Below are 20,070 nucleotides of genomic sequence, written 5' to 3' on the forward strand. Positions count from 1 at the left end.
CGACCCTCGGGAGGAGAAGCCCAACAGATAATGAATGCCTGTGTTGTATAGTTGGAGAGCACTGTGCAACACCCCAATGAAATTAGGAATTAATTCATGATTGACTGAATGAATGGATGCAAAAATGAAGAAATGTCACTCATGGGAAAAAAATAGCATAAATATCACAGAAATGTGGGTATCTCTCTCTCTCACTCACTCTCTCTCTCTCACTCTCCATCTATATCGGCTGTCCAAATTAAAGCATTAACTCAAGTTAAATATTTTACGATGGTTTTATTTACTTCAAAAATAATTTTCATACTTTGCTAAGCCAAATTCAAATACAGTATCATATTAGGTGTACATCTTTAGCACATCATCTCACAAGAAAACATCATGCTCAAGTGACTACTGGGCCTTGCAAAACAACACTGCTGCAATGTGGTGCTTGTGGCACAGCTATATGTAATGTAGAGGTTTGGAGTCTTTTCCAAATGCTGTCGTCAAGCCGACGGGAACGGCCAATTTCAAGAAAAACGGGAGGCAAAATGCTTTGTTGTTGAGCACACAGCCACACCGACGTGTCTTGAATTCAGCGGAAGTCGCAGTGATCAGAAAATCTGACATCGTGACTCAAGTTGAGCTACTGATGATGAGCTGAAGAAGCGTTCATTGAATGACGTAGTTGTACTTTTTGTGGGATACGTGACGCGGCCCCGACTCGATCTGCGGCGTCCTCACGAGTGGCGTTGCCATAGATCCGTAGACGTGTGCCCCTTTTGAAAATGGTACAGTACGAACTGGTGAGTTTGCGGCCCCCAGGCTGAGAACCACAGCACTGAGTCAGGTAGAAACTTTGGTGGCTAAATATGAGATGGTCAGAGACAAGTTTCTGGAGCTCATGTTCCTTCTGTTTTATTTACATGCGTCCACAACTTTTCGAAGCAAAGAAAACATGTTGGGGCGTTCTAAAAACAACTTTGCTTCCTGTTCTTAGAATCACGTCCCAAATGAAACGTGTCAACACGCGCTGATGAAAGAACGATGTGGCTCTGCAAACGTAAGATAAGAAATGGTGACGACTTTGGCGTTGTTGAGTCACAGGCCTACGACAGGAGGAAACAGCGCAGCACCTGCCGGAGGAAGAAGAGTCGCATCAGTCCATTTGCAGCGCCTCCACCCCCGCTGCAGCTGGCGCACACACATCATTTCGTACTTTTTGGGCTACCTCCACCATCTCCCGCGTCCCCATCTGGGACTTTCCAATCCATCTGGCGGCCTTTTTCATACAGTCCCTTCAGGACCTTCCTGACTTGGTCGGGGCCGCCTCCACGACTCACATCTAAATACTTCCTGTAGAGCTGGAGGGCCGTGCGCGCATCCTCGATGCTGTCGTGGGTTTCCCCCTGGATGCTCAGGTCTGATAGCAGGAGGGGAAGCACATTGCACACAAAGCCGGTATTTTAACACAAGCCTTCATGATTGAGAGAATTGAGCCGCACAGGAGCAAGAAGAAGAAGAAACCTCATTGATGTCAGAAGTTGCACACAAATCTGACTGCTAAACACAAAGAGCATTATTTGGCCGGCGTCATGCGGTACCTCCAAAATCACTTCAGGAGAGGCCAAAAATGTTGCGTTTGTTCAACGTGGCGATGTTAAAGGACACAAGCCATTTTCGACGCCTTCGATTTGGAAATCATTTCAAAAATGATTAGCAGTACGGATTTGTGAGAAGAAGAAAAAGAGAGCATTACAAAAACTCTGACGAAGAAAGTTTTGGCCTGACGCAAATGATACAAAAGAGAATGACTTGTGGAGATACCACATTGAACTATTTTTCATTGTTTCAGTTTTTCAGATTTCGCGGCTGCAACTAAAATGGCTGCCCCCCCCCCCCCAAAAAAAAAACATGCACATAGGCCCCTCCCCCACTCATTTGCATCAGCGGTTATCTGGCACAAGTGCAACCAGCACTTAGCTAACCAGTTATGCCGACATCCCAAAAATGTATCTTCCCTGTGTAAAATCAGGTGGCATGGCCGCTTTAGAGTGTCTCGTTGTCGGCCGTGAGTGCACGTACGTCACGCAGACAAAGATGGACGAGTAAGCAAGAGATGATGTGGAACACAATGTTGTAACATGAAGAAAAGTGGCAAAAAGCACGAGTAGCTAACATTTGCGCAATCCTACTTTTTGGCTTGCATATCGCTTACGCGATGATCGTGCGAGAATCCCAATGGGTTAATTTCGGCCGTGGCACACTTACCGAGAAAGTACCAGGCGAGAAAGCGCAGCGATATCATCCTCTTCCGAGGCAAATGGAAAAGGTAGACGGTGTCGATGACTTGGTCTTTGAGTACCTGGAGAGAAGCAATCAAAGTCATCATCAACTCTTGAATTGCGTCCGAGCGGATATGAAATTGTGGAGAGCGAGGAGAGTTTACCAATAAATTGATCACCCGGAAGTCCTTCTGCAAGCCGTGGCCAACAAAGCGGACGCCCGTGTCGATAAGGAAGCGCAGCTTGAGGTAGGTAGACTTGAGAGTGGTCAAATGCTTGGAGGAAATCTTGGCGTCCAAGTCACCCGGTTTGATGCCGGAATACTGAGTCAAGTAGTCCACCACCTGCGCGACATTCAAACCTTCAGCAGTGTTGGGACGAGTCTTCCACCAATGATCCCTTCGCTTCATCCAGTCGCCACATTCAAAACTATTTGGCCTCAGAAAACACACCAACACGTGCATGAGGTGCAGGCCTTATTTGTGTCCACTTCCATGTTACATGTTTCCATCTACGCGCTTAATTGCCATGTCTCATGGTTTCCTTTTACTCCTGGACATCACCTGTTCTTGCGTGGAAATGTAATCGTCGATGAAGGGCACGCCCTCGTTGGGGCCCTGACCCCGCACGCACGTGATCCTTGCCACAGACATCTGACTGGGCTTTATGGTGGACTTGGTGCCGTCGCTTCGCAGCTCCGCCTCTTCCTGCGTGCGCACACGTCATTGCGTTCAATGGCCGCCTTGCCTTGTGAAAGGCGTCAAAGCGAAAGCCGCTCACCTGGTTGAGGGTCACAAACTCGGCGTCCAGGCCCACCAGGTCGCCCGCCTGTGGCATCTCGCTGACCATGAGCGGGATGAACGTGGCGTGACTTTTTCTCTGCTTGCGAGCCAGCGAGGCCTCTGTCAGCAGAACGCTGGCATCGATGGGCTTCTGAACTGAACACACACAAAGCGGGGAAGCGCCCGCCATCAAGACTGTGGCACGTGCACGCGTGTGTGTGAATTACACGCCAAGTGAAACTCACTGCGAAGGTCGTATCTGGTGTGGTAGTTCCTCTTGGCGTAATAGAGGATGGCGGGAACTTTCCAGCTCATGTCGAATTGGGCGGCTTCAGTCTGTCATGAATCATTGGACCCGATTTAAAGGGTAGAAAACACAAATCGATTAACTCTTGTCAACACTTTTAACTGTTTGTGTCGTAACACTCCGCCTCTTCCTTCACTTTGCGGAAGCTGCGTGGCGCCTCTAGACTTTTTTGTTTTATTTAAAGACATTGAGCGGAAAACGCGGCGGCACGGTGTCGGACTGGTTCGCACGATGGCCTCACAAAGTGAGACAGCATCGGTCGTGGGTTCAAGCCCGTCTCCGGCCTTCCTGTGTGGAGTTTGCATGTTCTCCCCGTGCCTGCGTGGCTTTCCTCCGGGTACTCCGGTTTCCTCCCACATTCCAAAAACATGCATGGCAGGCCGATTGAACACTCTCAATTGCCCCTAGGTATGCGTGTGAGTGCGGATGGTTGTTCGTCTCTGCGTGCCCTGCGATTGGTTGGCAACCAGTTCAGGGTGTCCCCCGCCGACAGCCCGTAGATAGCTGGGATGGGCTGCAGCGCCCTAGTGAGGAAAAGCGGTATTGAAAATGGATGGATGGAGTGGAAAAAGCCAGCATGAGCACAGGCTTTGATTTGGTCGGCTGCTCCTTTCATTTTAACCAAAGAAAGTGTAATAATTGGACAGTCTTACATTGGCGACTGAACATGACTTCGGCGAGGTTATGAGAGCACGATACCATCGGACTTCAGCAACTTCCTGAAAATGGCTGATTGTGGAGATGGGAGGATTCTGCGCAACAGCAGCCATGACAGAAGAGTGAAGCCCACCGTTCGCAAATTGACTTTTGGCTTTTGTTTCAAGTGGAACCTATTCCGTGAAAAATAAAAAACAACTTACGTCTTTGGTTATTTTTGTGCTCTTTTCTGTAATGCCACAAGATGCTGACCATTCAGTAAATAATAATTGGTGTCAAAGATGTAGCATTGAAGCGATTCAAACATTTATAGTGGTTTGTGAAACACAAAAAGGATTTTGTTTAAGGCCCGCCACACACTAACTGAGACCTGCGCATGCCACAAAACTGTCGCCCTGTGTGCAGGCTTCTGCTACTAATTTGCGGCGGTGTGAAATTGGAATCGCGGTGTCGCATCACATCGTTGTCGAACATCAGCCAATCTAAACCACCATGACTGCTCACAAAAGTCTTGTTTCCAAGTAAAATGTGAGATCCACAAACATAGCTGAAAACAACGTTAAGTGTATCATGTCACCGTAGTTTTAGTTTTACGTAGCCGTGGCTAAAAGGGAAGTGTGGAGAGTCTCTGTCACAGAAATGCACGTGTGCAGTCAACGAAGGGAGGCAATCAAGGAAAAAAAAAACTGTCTGGTTTCAGGATCAATTTAGCAAAAATATGAGAAAAAAAATGAAGGAAAACTAATTTTGAATAATATAATTGCCATTTGCATTTCTCTTTAGGTAGGGCGAAAAACAAAGAAAGAAAGAAAGGCGACTTCTTCACCTTGTCGATGGGCTCGATGAGGAAATCGTTGAAAAGATACCACTGCTGGTGTGTGACTCCCTGCAAGGAAACATGGCCGGTGCAGTTACGCTAACGTGGAAGGAGGAAGAAAGCGATCGCACGTGTGGTCTTGACTAACCTCCTTTCTCTGGTGATACGTTTCTCCAACTTTGATGTGCGCCACCAAGTTGCCCCCCGTGCGAGCGTCAAGGACATGAGGCACGGTCACCACCAGGTCGTAGAGGGACGCACCGTCCGCTTCCTCGCTGCCACTCAGCTAGCGGCAAGGACAAGATGGTGAGCAGCCCTAACACGGGCAAAACGACGCTTGTGGCTCACCTCCTCGCCTTCTGGCCAGCTGCTGATCTGCAGTCCTTGGCTTTTGTTAATGGCCATCTTCAAGGTGAGCGGGATCCACATGTGTCTCAAGTCCTCCAAGCGGGTGAAGCCCTCCATGCTGCAAATGTCCTCGCCACTGGAAAAGGCCAAGCAGCGCTCAGACCAAAGCTGACGTGAACGGAGGAGGGAGGTGTGGCTCTTACTCCAGGCACCACTCGGTGGGCATGGGCGGGGCGTCTTTCGGCATTGCCGGCTCAGATTCCTCTTTTTGTCTGGCTTTAGTGAAGGCGTACTGTGTAGAGAGTCACAAGCAAACTAGCTAGCTCTTAAACACACAAACAATTTGCTGCCGCTCAAGTTGCCGCTCATAAAACCTCAAACTTGGATTCAGAGCTGGGCAGTCCGTCACAGGGTCGGAACAGCCGGACGCCCGTTTTTGGGGAAGGGGTTGTGACAACTTTCAAAAAAGGGTTCAATTAATCACGGCCGAAGGTTGATTTCAGTCCGGCCCACAAATCGTCCCTCGTGCGTGTGATATGAACCTACTCACAAAACGGGCAAACAACAAAAATGGCCACCGAACGCGTCTTTAGCGCCACTACCAACAGAGCGTATTTGCTTGCATTGGGTTATATTCTTTCAGATTCAGTTTTCCGAGTGGTCCCTGAAGTGCACATGAAGGTGATTGGCTCATGTTACATGAAATGTTATGTTGTTCTATGTGAGATGCCGAGTCGTTCGGGGCCAACAATATTTCTAAATAAGGCCGTCGGGTCGAGGCCTGAAAGGTAACGAGATCGCGGCCGGAGGGCGGGGGACTGACCAGCAAAAAGGGTCAAATGCCCAGCTCTGGTTGGTCTTAAGATGAAATAAACTGTAGTCATGTCTTCAAAGTGACTTTTAGAGCATATTAAGACACGCAAGAATAAAAGTACTGTATTTTTACGGTCATAAGACGCGCTGCATCAAAGGGCGCAACACCAGTCGAGGGTGCTATTTCTGTATTTAATGCATATACTAGGCGCGCCGCACTACAAGGCGCTAGCTCAGCTGCTCGCGCTAGCTTATTTGCTCTCGCGCTAGCTCAGCTGCTCGCGCTAGCTTATTTGCTCGCGCGCTAGCTCAGCTGCTCACACTAGCTGATGCCAGCTCACCGGGTCTCAATCCCCTAAGGGAACGTTGCCAAAGGTATCACCCCGTTTCAATGACAGATGTCATGAAACTATTAGGAATCACTGCCAATAACAATGACTATAACCAATAAAAGGTGTCTTGGCAATAGTCGACCAGACAACGTCAGGGGAGGGACTTCACTGGTCACCACACTCCTTAGAGTCACGGTTTCAAATCAAAACCAAAAAAAAACTCAGCATACAAGCAAACAATGAAACAAAGAAATAAGATTAACACAAAACATGTATCTCTCATGCCATCTATATACCCAAAAGAAATAAAAATAACAAAAAGATTATAGCAATGGCTTCTTGGGAGCCACTCAGACTCAGCCAATCACATGGCTGTTTAGAGAGATGTGCTGTTGTGCTTTGGGCTTTTTGCAGTCTGTTGTCTAAACCTGGGACGTTTCTTGCTTGCAATAACATAAATGATAAGACCGACTACAACATTGTGGACAGCTGCCCTTTTGTCCAGCTTTCTCCTACACCATCACCCAAACACAAAAGTCACATAATGTATAAGTCACGGTCAATTAGAAGCATAAATGACTCAGACTCTGTCCAGCAGGGTGTGCTAACATGCACTCCGAACAGCCCGATGAGTAAAAGGGTTGATGGTCGCAAGTGATGCTTAGTCCATATAATGGGCGCGTCGCTTTACAAGGCGCTTTGTTTGTTTTGGGGAAGATTAGGGACTTTAAAGAGCGCCCTATGGCCCGGAAAATACGGTACAACAAATAAGGAGAGTCAAATTCAAAATTACAATTCCACACGTAAACCAAAAAAACTAACCCAGTCGCATTTTGCGGTTCTCTTGGCATTGATCTGTTCTTAGTAGAAAAAGCCCTGACGTAATATGCACCACATACAAATACTTGTAGTGGTACACCCCAAATAACCTTAGCCATGTTAAACGAATGCCATCCCCACCACCACAGGGTGGAGTGCCCTCTCCAGTTGGGTATGAGATCCTGCCCCAAATGGAGGAGTTTAAGTAACTTGGGGAGGATGGAGCGAGAGGTCGACAGGCGGATCCGAGCAGCGTCTGGAGTGATGCGGACTCTGTATCGGTTCGTCTTGGGGAAGAAGGGGCTGAGCCAATTTACCCGTCCATTTACGTTCCTACCCTCACCGATGGTCACGAGCTGCGAGTCGTGACGAAAAGACCAACACCCTCAACACAAGCGGCCGAAATAAGTTTCCTCATGAGGGTGTCAGGGCTCGCCCTTGGAGAGAAAGTGGGAAGCTCGGTCACCCGAATGGGGCGTAGAGCATTGAGAGGAGCCAGATGAGGTGGCTCGGGCATTTTGTCAGGATGCCACCTGGACGCCTCGGTGGTGAGCTGTTCCGGGCATGCAACACGCTCAGGAGGCCTCGAGGACTGAAGGGTTTGGTGGAATTGTTTTCATCATAGCTCTGAATTAAAATGCATGGCAAAATCTATAGACAGAGACGTGAGAAACAAAAGTCAAGACATTTTCGGAATGGGATGTCATAAATCTGTTAAGGGACACATGAAGCCATCTCGTCGGAGAAGTTGCTGTTGAGCAGCACCGAGGAGTCGAGCAAGTATTGGAAGGCGTCATGGCGCTAACTTTCGCTAATTTCATATTTGTATGACGCATGTCGGTGATGTCCTGAAGCAAAGCCCCTCGGTCATTTTTTTATTTGCCGTCTTCCAACCCAGCAGTTGCACGGCACTCTGGTTGGCAATCGCCGGACTGCAGCCGACTCATTTTGGTTCCCTCGTTTACCCGAGCGAGCGTTTCAAATCAGGAAATTACCTCTGCCTGCACCTTCCAGAATTCCGCCTCTTTAGCGCTGTTCACCTCACAGTTTATCACCAAAACATCGGGGAGACATCGAATGTTGCGTGTCTGGACCTGGGGAGGCGCCCACACACACACACACAGAAGAACGAGAGTGTCAGCGCCGTACAAGCTCATGGCAGCGGGGCCGAGGTGGCGCCATCCCGCCTCTCACCGTGGGTTGATATTTCTCACAGTTTTCACACCATGCCTGCGTACTCTGCTCCAGGCAGATGCTCTTCTTCAGGATGTCGGCAAAGTTGTACTCCTTTATCGTTTTCTCTGACGAGTCAGATGAGCAACAGGAAGTGAACAATTTATCCCAAAACAAAAAGGCCACATACTTGCGTCAACATTTATATCGTCAATCCCAGTCAAAGTTGACAGTAGAAATCAACATCAAACTAACAGAAGGACGTGTGTAGTTTAACCAAGCCACAGCAACTTTGCACTATAAATGTCCACTAGCATAATGCTAACACACAAGGCAAAACGTCATAGGCAGGCTAACAAAACTAGCATTGATGTCGCGGTCAATATAAACCTTTCAACAACTTTAATTTGAAATAAGTGGTTGCAACGCAGAAAAAAAACAATACTCCTGACCCTCGGCAAAAAAAAAAAAAAAAGAAAAAGGCCTTGATTTAGGCACAGTGTTTATGTTCCAAGTTACATACGGTGACTTGTGCAAGTGATCTTTTCATGAACACTTACACCTACTGCGCTACTGCATTTGATTGTTGGTCCTTAAGGCGCTACTTGATGATCATAGTTTGAGGACGACTGCAACTGTTCTGACCAAAAACATGTTACTGGTATCCTGCGCGGCAATGCAACGATTGAGAAAGAAAGCCGTGTTTTGCCAGCTCAAGCCAACTGTTAGAGGTGGCCAGTCCATCCCAGGGGGCGGAACGGTCTCGCCCGGCCGGATGTCCATTTTTGGGGCGGCGGATGACAAATTTGAAAAACAAGTTCAACAATTTTGATGAATAAGGCCGGAGGGTCGAGGCCAGAAGGGTACAGAGATCGCGGTCAAGTGCTCAGGTCTGCTTATGGACGTGCGAGTTCTTTTATTTATTTTTTAATACATTTGCAAAGATTTCAAAAACACTCTATTTCCCACATTGTCTGGAGTCGTGTGCAAAACATTAAAAAGAATGAAAAAAGAGCGTCTTCTATTTTGGCATGAGGCTGCAATGTAACATGAGCAAATGTGTCAGGCATGCAAATTATTTTCGGGCTGCACTTTCTTTCTACCTCCCGTCTTGACTGAGATGAAGCTGGCAAGGACGTGAGCTGGACTCACCTTGAGAATTATGCTCGGGGTAGTGCATTGTGAAGAGCAACGTGAGGGAGGAGCGAACGGTTTCTTTACCGCATCGACACAAGCTGCTGTTCTCCACCTCGCACCCAAACAGCTTCCCGATGGCGGACTCGCCAGATGAGCCCAGCGAGCTGCAAACACAACAATCTGGATTGGACTTAGCATCCTCACTTCAGCTCCTCTTAGGGCTCAACCATTTGGGAAAACAATCAAGTTGGACCTGTTTTCTATTGAAGGTTTTTAAATTTTAAAATGGACAGCTAGGCCAAGTTTACAGATGTCCAAAATGAATCGTTTAATTGATTATCAAATTATTTGTCCAATATTTTAAGCGTGCAGGAATCGGAGAGAGCCATTGCTTGACTTGTTTAAAATTGTTCAAATGCTCTGATGTCAGCCTCTCTCAAGTAATTCATCTCTGATTTTGCGAGTCTTCATGAAATCAGACTGGCTTCAAATGGCTTTGACCTCTGACCTGCTGCTGGCTCCCCTGTAGGCCTGCGGCCCCTCCTGCTCTTGCGTCTCCTGGTGCAGTTGTGTGAGAATGAAGCGGTTCCAACTTTGGATGAGGCGCCCGAGTCTGGCTTTGCCCGTTTGCTCGTCAGAGTCTGCCAGGATCAGGCCCAGCGCAGACGCTTCGGGGATGGTGCGAAAAGCCCGCAGGAAATTACTTGCCTTCATGAGAAAAGACAGAAGAAACATTTGCCAGCCTCAATTAAGCAGAATAGAAGCCTGTGAATATTGTGGGATGGTGTGTCTACATGTGTTGCAGCAATATTTATATTCTGGTATCCATCACTTGAAGAGTAAAAACAGCGTCACAGATTCTAATCATTAGCCTGTGCGTTTCCCTTTGTATGTTGGTATTCGAGTAGCGGAGCTTATGTGGTTGCTTTAAAAACAAATGATTGATTTAGCTTTTGTTTTATGTTTATCCATCCTTTATCTAACGCTTATCCGGGGTCGGGTCGCGGAGGCATTGGCTTCAGCAGGGAAGCCCCGACTTCCCTCTCCACATCCACGTCTTCCAACTCTTCTGGAGGGATTCCGGGATGTTCCCAAGGCAGCCGGGAGACATAATCTCTCCAGCGTGTCGGGGCAAACCTCAGCCAGGAGGAATCCTAACCGAATGGCTGAGCCACCTCATCTGGCTCCTCTCAACGTGGAGGAGCAGCGGCTCGACTCCAAGTCCACCCCAGAGGACCGAGCTTTTCACTTTATCCCGGAGGGAGAGCCCGGACACCTTGCTTGCGAGAGATGACCTAACAACTTCTCCAGCACGGTGTTTTTTGTTTTATAAGCTCTTTTGTTTTATGTTTAGTTTGACAGTAATCATCTGAAAAGCTCTCTTTTTTTTTTTTTTTTGAAGACTGGAGGGGAGTCGCTGAGCTCGACAATGCGAACAAAAGCGACCCCAGAACTGACCTGACAAGGATCTCCTCGCGACAAATCCAACATGTGGAAGAGGAAGCCCAGCTCGCAGGCCAAACAAAACTCCTTCTGACACAAATGATTCTGCACCAGACAGCGAATTGGCTCCAGAAAATACAAAACCTAAAGTGCCGACAGAAAAGATTTGAGCAAACACAAGAAAAGACGAGTCTTGTGAACGCCATCGCTCTCACCTGGATCATGCAGTTGCAGTAGGCGTTGGGGATGTGAGGCTCCAGGCCGGCAAACAAAGTTTTGTTGTAATGTTTGAAGTCAAAGTCCTCCAGTCCCAGTTTGGAGTATTTAATGGTCACCTACTCGGGCATGACAATGTTGCAGTCACACATCAAGTGGAAGAAGTGATGCCTTCACACGCGCAACAATTCAAACCTTTCGATACTTTTTGGGCACCATGTAGAGGTGGGGCTCCTCGTCGCGCCCGATTGGCGACTCGGGAACCTGGTTGTAACTGTCGTAATCCTGCTCCACGTCTTTCAGTTTGTAGGGAACCTGAAGAAGGGGAGGGAAAGGTATGAACGTGTCAACATGGCGGTTATCCACATTAGCGTTAAAAACAACGTGCCTGGTTGCGGGGACGAGTGCGAGGGTTCGCTGCGTAGCCAATGAATCCAACTGTCTTCATTGTGCGCAGGATTTCCGGGTCCACGGGAGGAGCTCTTCTATAGGACAAAAACATTTTGGACGTGTGACTTTTTTAGGGGCTGTAAACCAAATGGACTGAGGTGTTCTTTGCCTGCGTTCCGCTCCACAGTGGGCATCTGTCAAAGACTTTCTTGTGGGTGGGCGTGTCTGATCCCACACAACAACTTCAAAAACTTTTAAACCCCCCCCCCAAAAAAAGCCATTTCATGAATCTCGTGTCTGTGTTTTTTTCTACACTACATCAATCCATTTGAGAAAAAAAGGCTGGAATGTGTTCGGGGGCTGACAACTTTTATGAATAAGCACTGCGATTGGAGGCCAGAAAGGTACCGAGATGGCGGACTGAGCATCAAAAAAGGTTCGAGTGGTCAGCTCTGGTCATTACAAAGACGGGTTACAATTGTGAACCTGCAGCGACAAAACCAAATTTCTTTAGATGTTCACTCAAAACGCTGCCGCCTAATATCGCAAGAGTGTTTAGACGCCGCTTTAGATTAAATCAACTGATGATGATTAAATGGGGGCGTGTGTGACGCGACTCCAAACATCACTCAGGGCTGCCTGACTGTGACAGTAGATAAGAGAACTGAGTGAACTTCCACCTAGTAACCGTTGTTGATATTTCTTTGAAACGAGTAGTGACGCCATCCATCTGCATTCGGAACGGAGTGAAAAGCCCACCCGTGTTAGGAGTGTCGACTTCCCCAGCTCGCCCGTGACTCATCCCAAGGCCTGCGAGCAGCTTCGTCTTTTACACTGGCCAATTCAAACAAAGCTGTGATCCTTCAACCAGAAGTTGCCGTTTGCGGTGGATTTCGTTCCGACTGGGGCGCCGACGACTCCCGGTCAACCTTACCTGGGCCCGGGTGTGGCCAGTGCAGCGGGCCAATCGGATAACAGCGGCTCGGTGCCGGCGAGCGTCATGGGGATGAGCGAGAGAGGCAACAGGTCGTGGTTCCACTCCAGCTGAGGCAGCGTGTCCACGAGACACGGCAGCGCAAACTCCGTCTCCCGAGAGTAGTCGTTGAAGGAAACATCGGCGGCGTCCGACCACAGGTGCACGCATCCCCCGGAGTCTCCGAAGGCTAAAGCTTGCTTGCTGGACGACACGTCAAAACTCATCAGCAGCTGGCCCACGGTGTTCACGTGAAAAATGTCCGCCACGTTGGCCAGCCCGGTGGGCTCACAGAATTGGCACTGCCCTGCAAGGGAAATGTTGCGTTAGCCTCCAAACGGCACATGCAAGCAAACCATGGCCCCGTGCACCAGTAAGTCTTGGACCAGAAAATTGGAAAAGTACTGCTCCACGGGCTCACCACCAGGGTGTCCTTGACTGATTACACCTGAACAGGATGGTGGCTGCAAATAGCGCAGGAAGAATCACAGCACACAATTTATGTGGCTAAACAGGCCCGGTCAGAGATGGGCCAAAACATCCTTTTTGGAATTCTGGCCAACAAGTTCAACCTTCATTTGTTTTTTAACACAACAACTTTGGTACATTTGGGGGTGTGTGGACATTTTATGTATCCACTGGAGGTAAAGTCCATCTATGTTTTGCTGGCTGTTGAGACTCTGCTACCACGTCAGGTTAGGCAAAGTGTTTATGTGGCGTTCCAGTGAGCTCAATCTGATGACTCATCTGTGTTGTTCACCACGTCAAACTGGAATAGCATGTATGTGAAGAGAACCCGAACGATTACATTTTTACTTTTGAAAAGGCACAGCTGTGCATGTGCAAGATGAGAAACGTGGCTGTAAGAAAACAATCAGAGGGCATTTGTCAGTCAGTCACTGATGGACGCCCGTCTTACTGGCGTTGCAAGATAAGAGGGAAACTTCAAAAAAAAAGACAAATGTCAGTGGTTTGCATCTGACAGTGAAATCGTCATTAACCGGGTCAAGTCCCAACGGACCTTTTCGTGACAACTGAGAAAAACATGCCTCGCCTGTCCCGTGTGTGTGTTCACGGGTCGTTTTTTTTTTTTTTTTTTTGAGAGGACTGCATTGACTATGTGTAAGAGTGAGTAGTCTTGTTTGCGATAGGATCTCTGCAGGTATGCTGATGGCTGGCTGTGATTGGCTAAAGAGGCGGGACCAGAAGACGTCACTTCACGTTGCTACAACAACACAATTTTTGTTTGAGTCAAATAGTTTATGCGAGAAATTCATTGCAAATAAACCTTTGTGCTTTTCTGTTAAATCTTGACGAAATTATTCATTTCAAACCTGTCTTGTGGGTTTGAACGCTGGGCTGATTATTTCCATTGACTAAATACAGAAATGCTTTTTGCTTCCAGTACAGCAGGCGGCCATATGCTGTAATCCGCCCATGAAGAAAATTGATTTGATTTACCGTTGGCCACAATGCAGAGATGGTTAAGGTATGACATTTTGAACTTTAAATTAAAACCTTTTGGTGTTTTAGAAGTTAAAAGAAATCTGCAGGCAGCCACCAGTTCAATAGACTGAAAAATAAGTGTATGTGAAACGGACTGACTGAAGGACCAACAGACTTCTAATAATAATAATAATAATAATACCTGACAAACTACCTGACTGACGGACTTACCAATCGACGACAACAGGTTATTTCGTCAGGAAAAAATGACGGACTGACAAACGATGGACTGGTATCGACGCAACTGACAGATGACAAATAGCCAAGTGGCAAAATTGAAGAAAATGCCCACATCTGAAAACGACTATGGATGTTTTATGTCGCGACGATACGGAATTGTAGCCAAAGTTGTGCAAAGGTGCAAGCACAGCTGTACCTGTCTGTGAGATAATGGCCAAGCGTGATGTGTACGTAGGAATGAAGCGCAAGAAGAGCGGGTCCACGTGTACTTGAAGTGGCGTGACGGCTCGCATCATACGGAGGTCGTACACCATGAGGAAGCGGTCGCAAGCCAAGCCGTTCAGTCCTCGGCTGGAGAAGCCGCAGGCGGCCAAGAGGTTGCCGTGCACGTCGAAGTCCGACAGGCTGCCCGAGAAGGCGTCAAACTCGTGCTCCGTCTTGAACGTACGCAGGTCACGAAGCGTCACCTGGTTTGAAAAGAAGGGCAACATGAGCACTGGAAATTGGATATCAGATTTCACTTTTGACTTACCTTGCCTGAAGTGTGCCCGCAGAAGAAGAAGCGACTGGTTTGGCGCATGATTGCAACACCGGGGACCTCCACGGTGAACTTTGAGGCACATCAAAGACACAATGAGTTCACTCACGTCAGAGTGACACTGTGCTATATGGGAAATGTCACCTTTTGCGTTTCCTGAACTGTATTCAAGTCAACTTCAGCGACATAGTTTTGTAGGCCTCCCATGAGCAGAGTATTGTTGTCAGTCATGAGGAGACTATGCATGTCAGCGCCTTCCTCCATCCTAGAATGACACATATGTGCGATTGCCAAACCAAGTCTGTCACGTAACTCGATAAAAAGAAGGATCTCCATACGGATAGTCAAACATGACAAGGCCGCCACGAGTGCAGCACTTGAGGCTACACTTTGAGAGGAACAGCACGCCTGTTTCCAGACTCTGAATGTGTCGAATGTCATCAGTCCCGTGAACTTGAAAAGAAGAGTAGCGGCCCATTGTGGACCCAAAGAATGACGTCGCGTGACCCTGTCAGCAAAAAAGACATAAGTGAGTGATTCGGACAAAGACACACTATCACGCCAGAGCACAGCACGCTCACTCTGTGGTTCCCCATCCAAAGCATTTCTTCCTGCACGTCAAAATGTGTGGCTGTAACTGGGACGCCAACTTCAGAGACGACACTATGCAGCTCCGAAAACATGCCCTCCATGAGATGCACGGCTTCGGGGACTGTCACGGCCAGACCGTCCGCATCAATGTCGACACCCTGCAGGAGGTTGGGGTTGATGTGGGGATCCAAGGCGGACTCCATCCCTGTCTCCAGAGTACCATGAAGGCTAGGAGAGTAGTCCCCCATACCAGTGTCCAGAGCCTCATAGTTCATCATGGGGTCAACTAAAAATCAACCTGTAACGAAAGCACAAGGTCTGCAAATGATACACGACAACAGCCACGCTAATGAACGAGATTATCGCTGCTCGATTTGACAGCGCACAGGACCTCTTGTTTTCGTGTTAGCTTCCTATCGGCTATCAGTTAGCTAGCTAACGCTAAAATGATTCAACGAGAAGTTCGTTTTCGGACAATTTTGGAAGCCAATCATTACATCGCGTAAGAGACACATAATAGCGTTAGAGGACAACACAGAATTAACTGTAATGACGTCACAGTTCACCGACAAATTACTTGCTTTTTACAGGTTAGCTTGTGGCTAACAAGAAACAGCTAAAGTGCCGGCCGAACGCAGTCAGGTAGTTCCATGAAGATAAAAACAAACAACCACACATTTGGATTCAAAAGTGTATTAAAAGAAAGCTGGTTGCCTACCAGTTGGATCTGCCGCCCGCTCACATTCACATGTCAAAGTCACAACAACAACAAGAAAAATTAAACAACAAGTGCGAGGACCCGAAACGCGTCAGGGCACTGGTGGTGCGTTCAAGAGCGCAGTTCGCGCTTGGACCCTAACAGTACTCGTCAATTAACTTATTCCGAACTAAATTTGCCAACTGATGCTCTTACAATAGCCTCGATCTTAAGGATGCGTAGAGTGCTTTTTAGTAAACCCCCCCCCAAAAAAAATATATTACTAATATGTCCTTTAATAGTCCCACAATGGGGGAATTTGCAGTGTAACAGCAACAAAGATATAGATCACACAGAGGCGGCGGCGTAATTTAGTCGTTAATGTATAACATTAGCAGAAGACTTTCATATAAAGCATGCGAATATACAAAGTATATAGGTATATACACAATTCCATCCCACAACATATACAGGTGTAAGGAAACACTCCTAATGTCTGTCCATGGTACAGAGGGGAAAAAATAAAAATGCTGCAATGATAAAAAATACTCCAATGATAAACATACTGCAAGGATAAAAGTACTGCAATGTTAAGAATACTGCAATGATAAGAATGCTGCAATGGTAAACAAAATACATAATTGGTCAATATTTAAGTACACCATTGGCTGAAAGGACAGTCGTAGTGTATATTGCATCCTAGGACTGCACAATTGCACTAATGCCCGCCCGTTTGTAGGCCTGACCCAATGTTTGTGTTAAAAAGTCTGACAGCAGCTGGCAGGAAGGAGCGGCACAATCTCTCTTTCACACAGCGAGGGTGTAACAGTCTATCACTGAGGGAGCTGTGGAGTGATGTAAGAGTGTTATTGAGGGGATGGGCTGGGTTGTCCAGCATTGATGACAGTTTTGCCGTCATCCTCCTGCACCCCACTGAGTCCACAGAGTCCAGGGAGCAGCCCAGGACAGAGCTGGCCCTCCTCACCAGTTTGTCCAGTTTCTTTTTGTCCCGGCCCGAGATGCCTCCTGCCCAGGAGACCACTCCATAGAAAATGACCGGTGAAACCACCGAGGTTCCTGAGGAGTGTCTCTTGAACACCAAAGGACCTCAGCCTCCTGAGTAGGAAGAGTCTGCTCTGACCCTTCCTATAGAGAGCGTCTGTGTGTTGTCGCTCCAGTCCAGTTTATTGTTCAGATGAACACCCAGGTACTTGTAAGTTGAGACCCTCTCAACGTCTGTTCCCTGGATATTCACCGGTGCAGGTGGAGAGTGTCGACGCTTGCGGAAATCCACCACCAGCTCTTTGGATTTCCCAGCGTTGATTTGGAGGCGGTTCTGCTGACACCAGTCCACAAAACCCTGCGTAACCCCGTAATCTCCGTCAGTGGTGAGGCCGACAATCGCAGAGTCATCAGAGAACTTCTGCAGGTGACAGGTGGAGGAATTGTATTTGTAGTCCGAGGTGTAGAGGGTGAACACGAAGGGAGCCAGAACAGTTCCCTGCGGCGCTCCCGTGCTGCAGAGGAGCACGTCAGACACACAGTCCTGTGTCCTCACGTACTGTGGCCGATTTGTGAGGTAGTCGTGAATCCATGTGATGAGGTGGTGGGCCACTCCCGCCTGCTCCAGCTTGTCTCCCAATAGGGCGGGCTGGATGGTGTTGAAAGCACAGGAGAAATCAAAGAACATGAGCCTCACCGTGCTCCCCGCCTTCTCCAGGTGGGAGAGTGATGTGTGGAGCAGGTAGATGATGGCATCATCCACACTGATGCCAGGCTGGTATGCGAACTGGAGTGGGCCCATCAAAGAGCTCACCAGGGGGCGCAGATGGACGAGGACCAGATGAGACGTCAGCGCCACTGGTCTGAAGTTGTTGAGCTCCGTCAGATGGGGGGTCTTTGGAACCGGAACCAGACAGGATGTTTTCCAAACGAGTGAAAATATAGGTTTTTACATTTACTGATACTTTTGTACAATATTCTCGGACTTTCCTGAAAAGGAAGGCAGAACATATTTCTGTTTTTCAGAATATTTAAGAATAATTGATAAATAAAAAATAAATGGTTGAAATTCTATCCACTTTTTCTTAAAACAAATAAAATGATGACAGCTTGGCAATGTGGATAAACGCGTTGTCTTTCGATTCTTCTGTTTTGTATATTTGGCCTAATTTGCATTTAATACATGGCCTAAATGACAGCCCTTTCAAATTAGTCACCTGAGGGATGCCCATATTGCGTAGGGAATTCCCTGCGCTGACTCATCTTTGTTGATATAAATAAAGGCAGCAATGCACATGTCTCAATCCACAATTCACGCCAAGGAGCAGCCACCAACAAATCAACCAAATCGAGCATGTTGCTTTGCGACACTTTAGCGGTTCTTGTCTGGCTTTTGGCCGCTCGCTCCTGCTGTTGCGCTCCCGCTGGCCTGAAGAACGACGCCTCATGCGTCGAGGTGAACCACAACGCTGTGATGCTCGTCCAGCTCGCCAAAAATGCCTCCCTGCAGGTACGTGGGTCGCAAATACAAATGCATTTTTTGAATCACTTCAGTGAAGAAGAGCAGAACATTTCATGAATTATGAGAGCACCAACATTTTAAGAAATGTCTTATTGAAATCTATAAAGTACTACTGTTGTAAAAAAAAAAAAAAAAAAAGAAGAACTTTATATGCCGAATGGAATACAACTATCAGAGCGACCTTAGGTACCGTTCCGGCCTCAGCCCTCCAGCCATATTCATAAAAATTGTCGTCAGGGTTCTTTATGAATTATGCAGTGTCAATACATGACGAATGTTTTACAGGCACGGAATGGATCGAAGGATGTCTCAAATTTCAAAAACTCCTCACTTGACTGGATGCAGGCCAAAGATCAGTGTGATCCTGAGACCTTGAGCCACAACCCCACTGTAAGCAATATCATGCACACGCACACACGCACGCACGCACCCACAGATGGCACCATGACATCAGTGTGGGGATACTAAAGATGATTGCAGTGGTATTGAAAGGAATTGTGATTATTTTATTTATACATTTTTTTATTTGTCGCATCTTCTATAGCCATGCGTTGAAAAGGTCTTCAAGGTGCTGGGCAGTTATAAATCGGCGCTGCACAAAGTCGCAGGGTTCAAAAGCTGTTCACAGTTTGTCTCTCCAGTGAAGTCAGCGTTGGAGGGTCTGCACAAAAGCATGAGCAAATGCATCCAGCTGAAAGAGGTGAGTGGCCTCATAAAAACGGCTTCAGCAACTTTCCAAATGCGACCACATCAGGGATGTTGCGGTCTCTGTGCAGGACATCAACAAGGAGGTGAAACGACATTCTAAGGACACATGGGATGAGGAGCCGCTGTGCCACTACACCCTAGACCGACTCGTCTCCTTCTCCATTCTCACAGCTCGAGTCTTTGCAGTCGGCCACCCGGCTCATCACTCGCAAGGCTTGGCCCACAAGTGCATGTAGAGATGAACAAAATGTGTCTTGATCAAGATAGCTACAAGCTATTTGGGACTTAGCCTCATCATCCTCATCCCGATTGTATTTCCAATGGAAAGTCAAGAAAATGTTGAAACTAGATTTCACCATCACATATTTATTGTATTTATGGCTATTTATTGGTTTTGTACGCTGCATAATGACCCAGTGTTAAAGATGCGCAATAAAAAGACAGCTTCACAATGTGTATGCACTATGTCCTACAACGGGTTTTTTCTTCTCCACAATTCCTTGTTTGTACTTCATAAATGAACACTAAATGTCCATCCATCCGTTTTCTTTTGCTTACCGGGGGTCGGGTCGCGGGGGCAGCAGCCTAAACGGAAGCCCCCGGACTTCCTTCTCCCGAGCTTCTTTGTCCAGCTCTTACGTGGGTGTTGCCAGGCCATCTGGAGACGTACGGTCTCGCCAACGTGTCCTGGAGGATCGGAACACTCTAAGAGAAAACTGCAACTTTGTGACAAGGAACATCAGCTCTATTTTCACAGACACAAAAATGAAGCGTAGCAAGAATAGAACACTGACCCTACTGCGCAAGATGGAGCAAGCTCGGTTAAGGTCTTGAACCAGTGTGCGATAAAATCTC

General features: G+C 47.5%; 1 protein-coding gene across 2 annotated transcripts; it reads right to left on the reverse strand.

Annotated features, from left to right (window-relative positions):
* Nucleotides 1-256: 256 nt before the first annotated feature.
* pan2 (poly(A) specific ribonuclease subunit PAN2) lies at nucleotides 257-16,161 on the reverse strand. Of its 2 annotated transcripts, none has more exons than XM_088290520.1 (26): nucleotides 16,005-16,161; nucleotides 15,277-15,584; nucleotides 15,034-15,203; nucleotides 14,840-14,960; nucleotides 14,690-14,767; nucleotides 14,354-14,624; nucleotides 12,433-12,778; nucleotides 11,497-11,593; nucleotides 11,304-11,423; nucleotides 11,108-11,227; nucleotides 10,908-11,036; nucleotides 9,958-10,157; nucleotides 9,465-9,613; nucleotides 8,334-8,440; nucleotides 8,135-8,233; nucleotides 5,379-5,467; nucleotides 5,176-5,311; nucleotides 4,976-5,113; nucleotides 4,837-4,896; nucleotides 3,292-3,382; nucleotides 3,045-3,202; nucleotides 2,828-2,971; nucleotides 2,429-2,608; nucleotides 2,251-2,344; nucleotides 1,211-1,402; nucleotides 257-1,115 (listed from the first exon to the last, which is right to left on the reverse strand). In XM_088290520.1, the coding sequence occupies exons 2-26, from the start codon at nucleotides 15,562-15,564 to the stop codon at nucleotides 1,081-1,083; spliced, it is 3,612 nt and encodes a 1,203-aa protein (XP_088146646.1). In that variant the 5' UTR covers nucleotides 15,565-15,584; nucleotides 16,005-16,161; the 3' UTR covers nucleotides 257-1,080. The 2 variants fall into 2 exon arrangements, with proteins under 2 accessions (XP_088146646.1, XP_088146645.1); XM_088290519.1 differs by having other exon boundaries at nucleotides 1,199-1,402.
* Between the last annotated feature and the right edge of the window lie 3,909 nt (nucleotides 16,162-20,070).

The sequence above is a fragment of the Idiotropiscis lumnitzeri genome, chromosome 3 (genome assembly GCF_059441095.1).
Source record: "Idiotropiscis lumnitzeri isolate Australia: NSW breed Sydney's pygmy pipehorse chromosome 3, RoL_Ilum_1.0, whole genome shotgun sequence".
Taxonomy (NCBI): Eukaryota; Metazoa; Chordata; class Actinopteri; order Syngnathiformes; family Syngnathidae; genus Idiotropiscis; species Idiotropiscis lumnitzeri.

Coding starts and splice junctions, on each gene's coding strand:
- pan2 (XM_088290519.1), bottom strand. CDS start 15,564: ATGATGAACTATGAGGCTCTGGACACTGGTATGGGGGACTACTCTCCT. Junction 14,961..15,033: donor CTTGTCATGTTTGACTATCC/GTATGGAGATCC, acceptor GTGTCATTCTAG/GATGGAGGAAGGCGCTGACA. Junction 4,897..4,975: donor CGTATCACCAGAGAAAGGAG/GTTAGTCAAGAC, acceptor GTTTCCTTGCAG/GGAGTCACACACCAGCAGTG.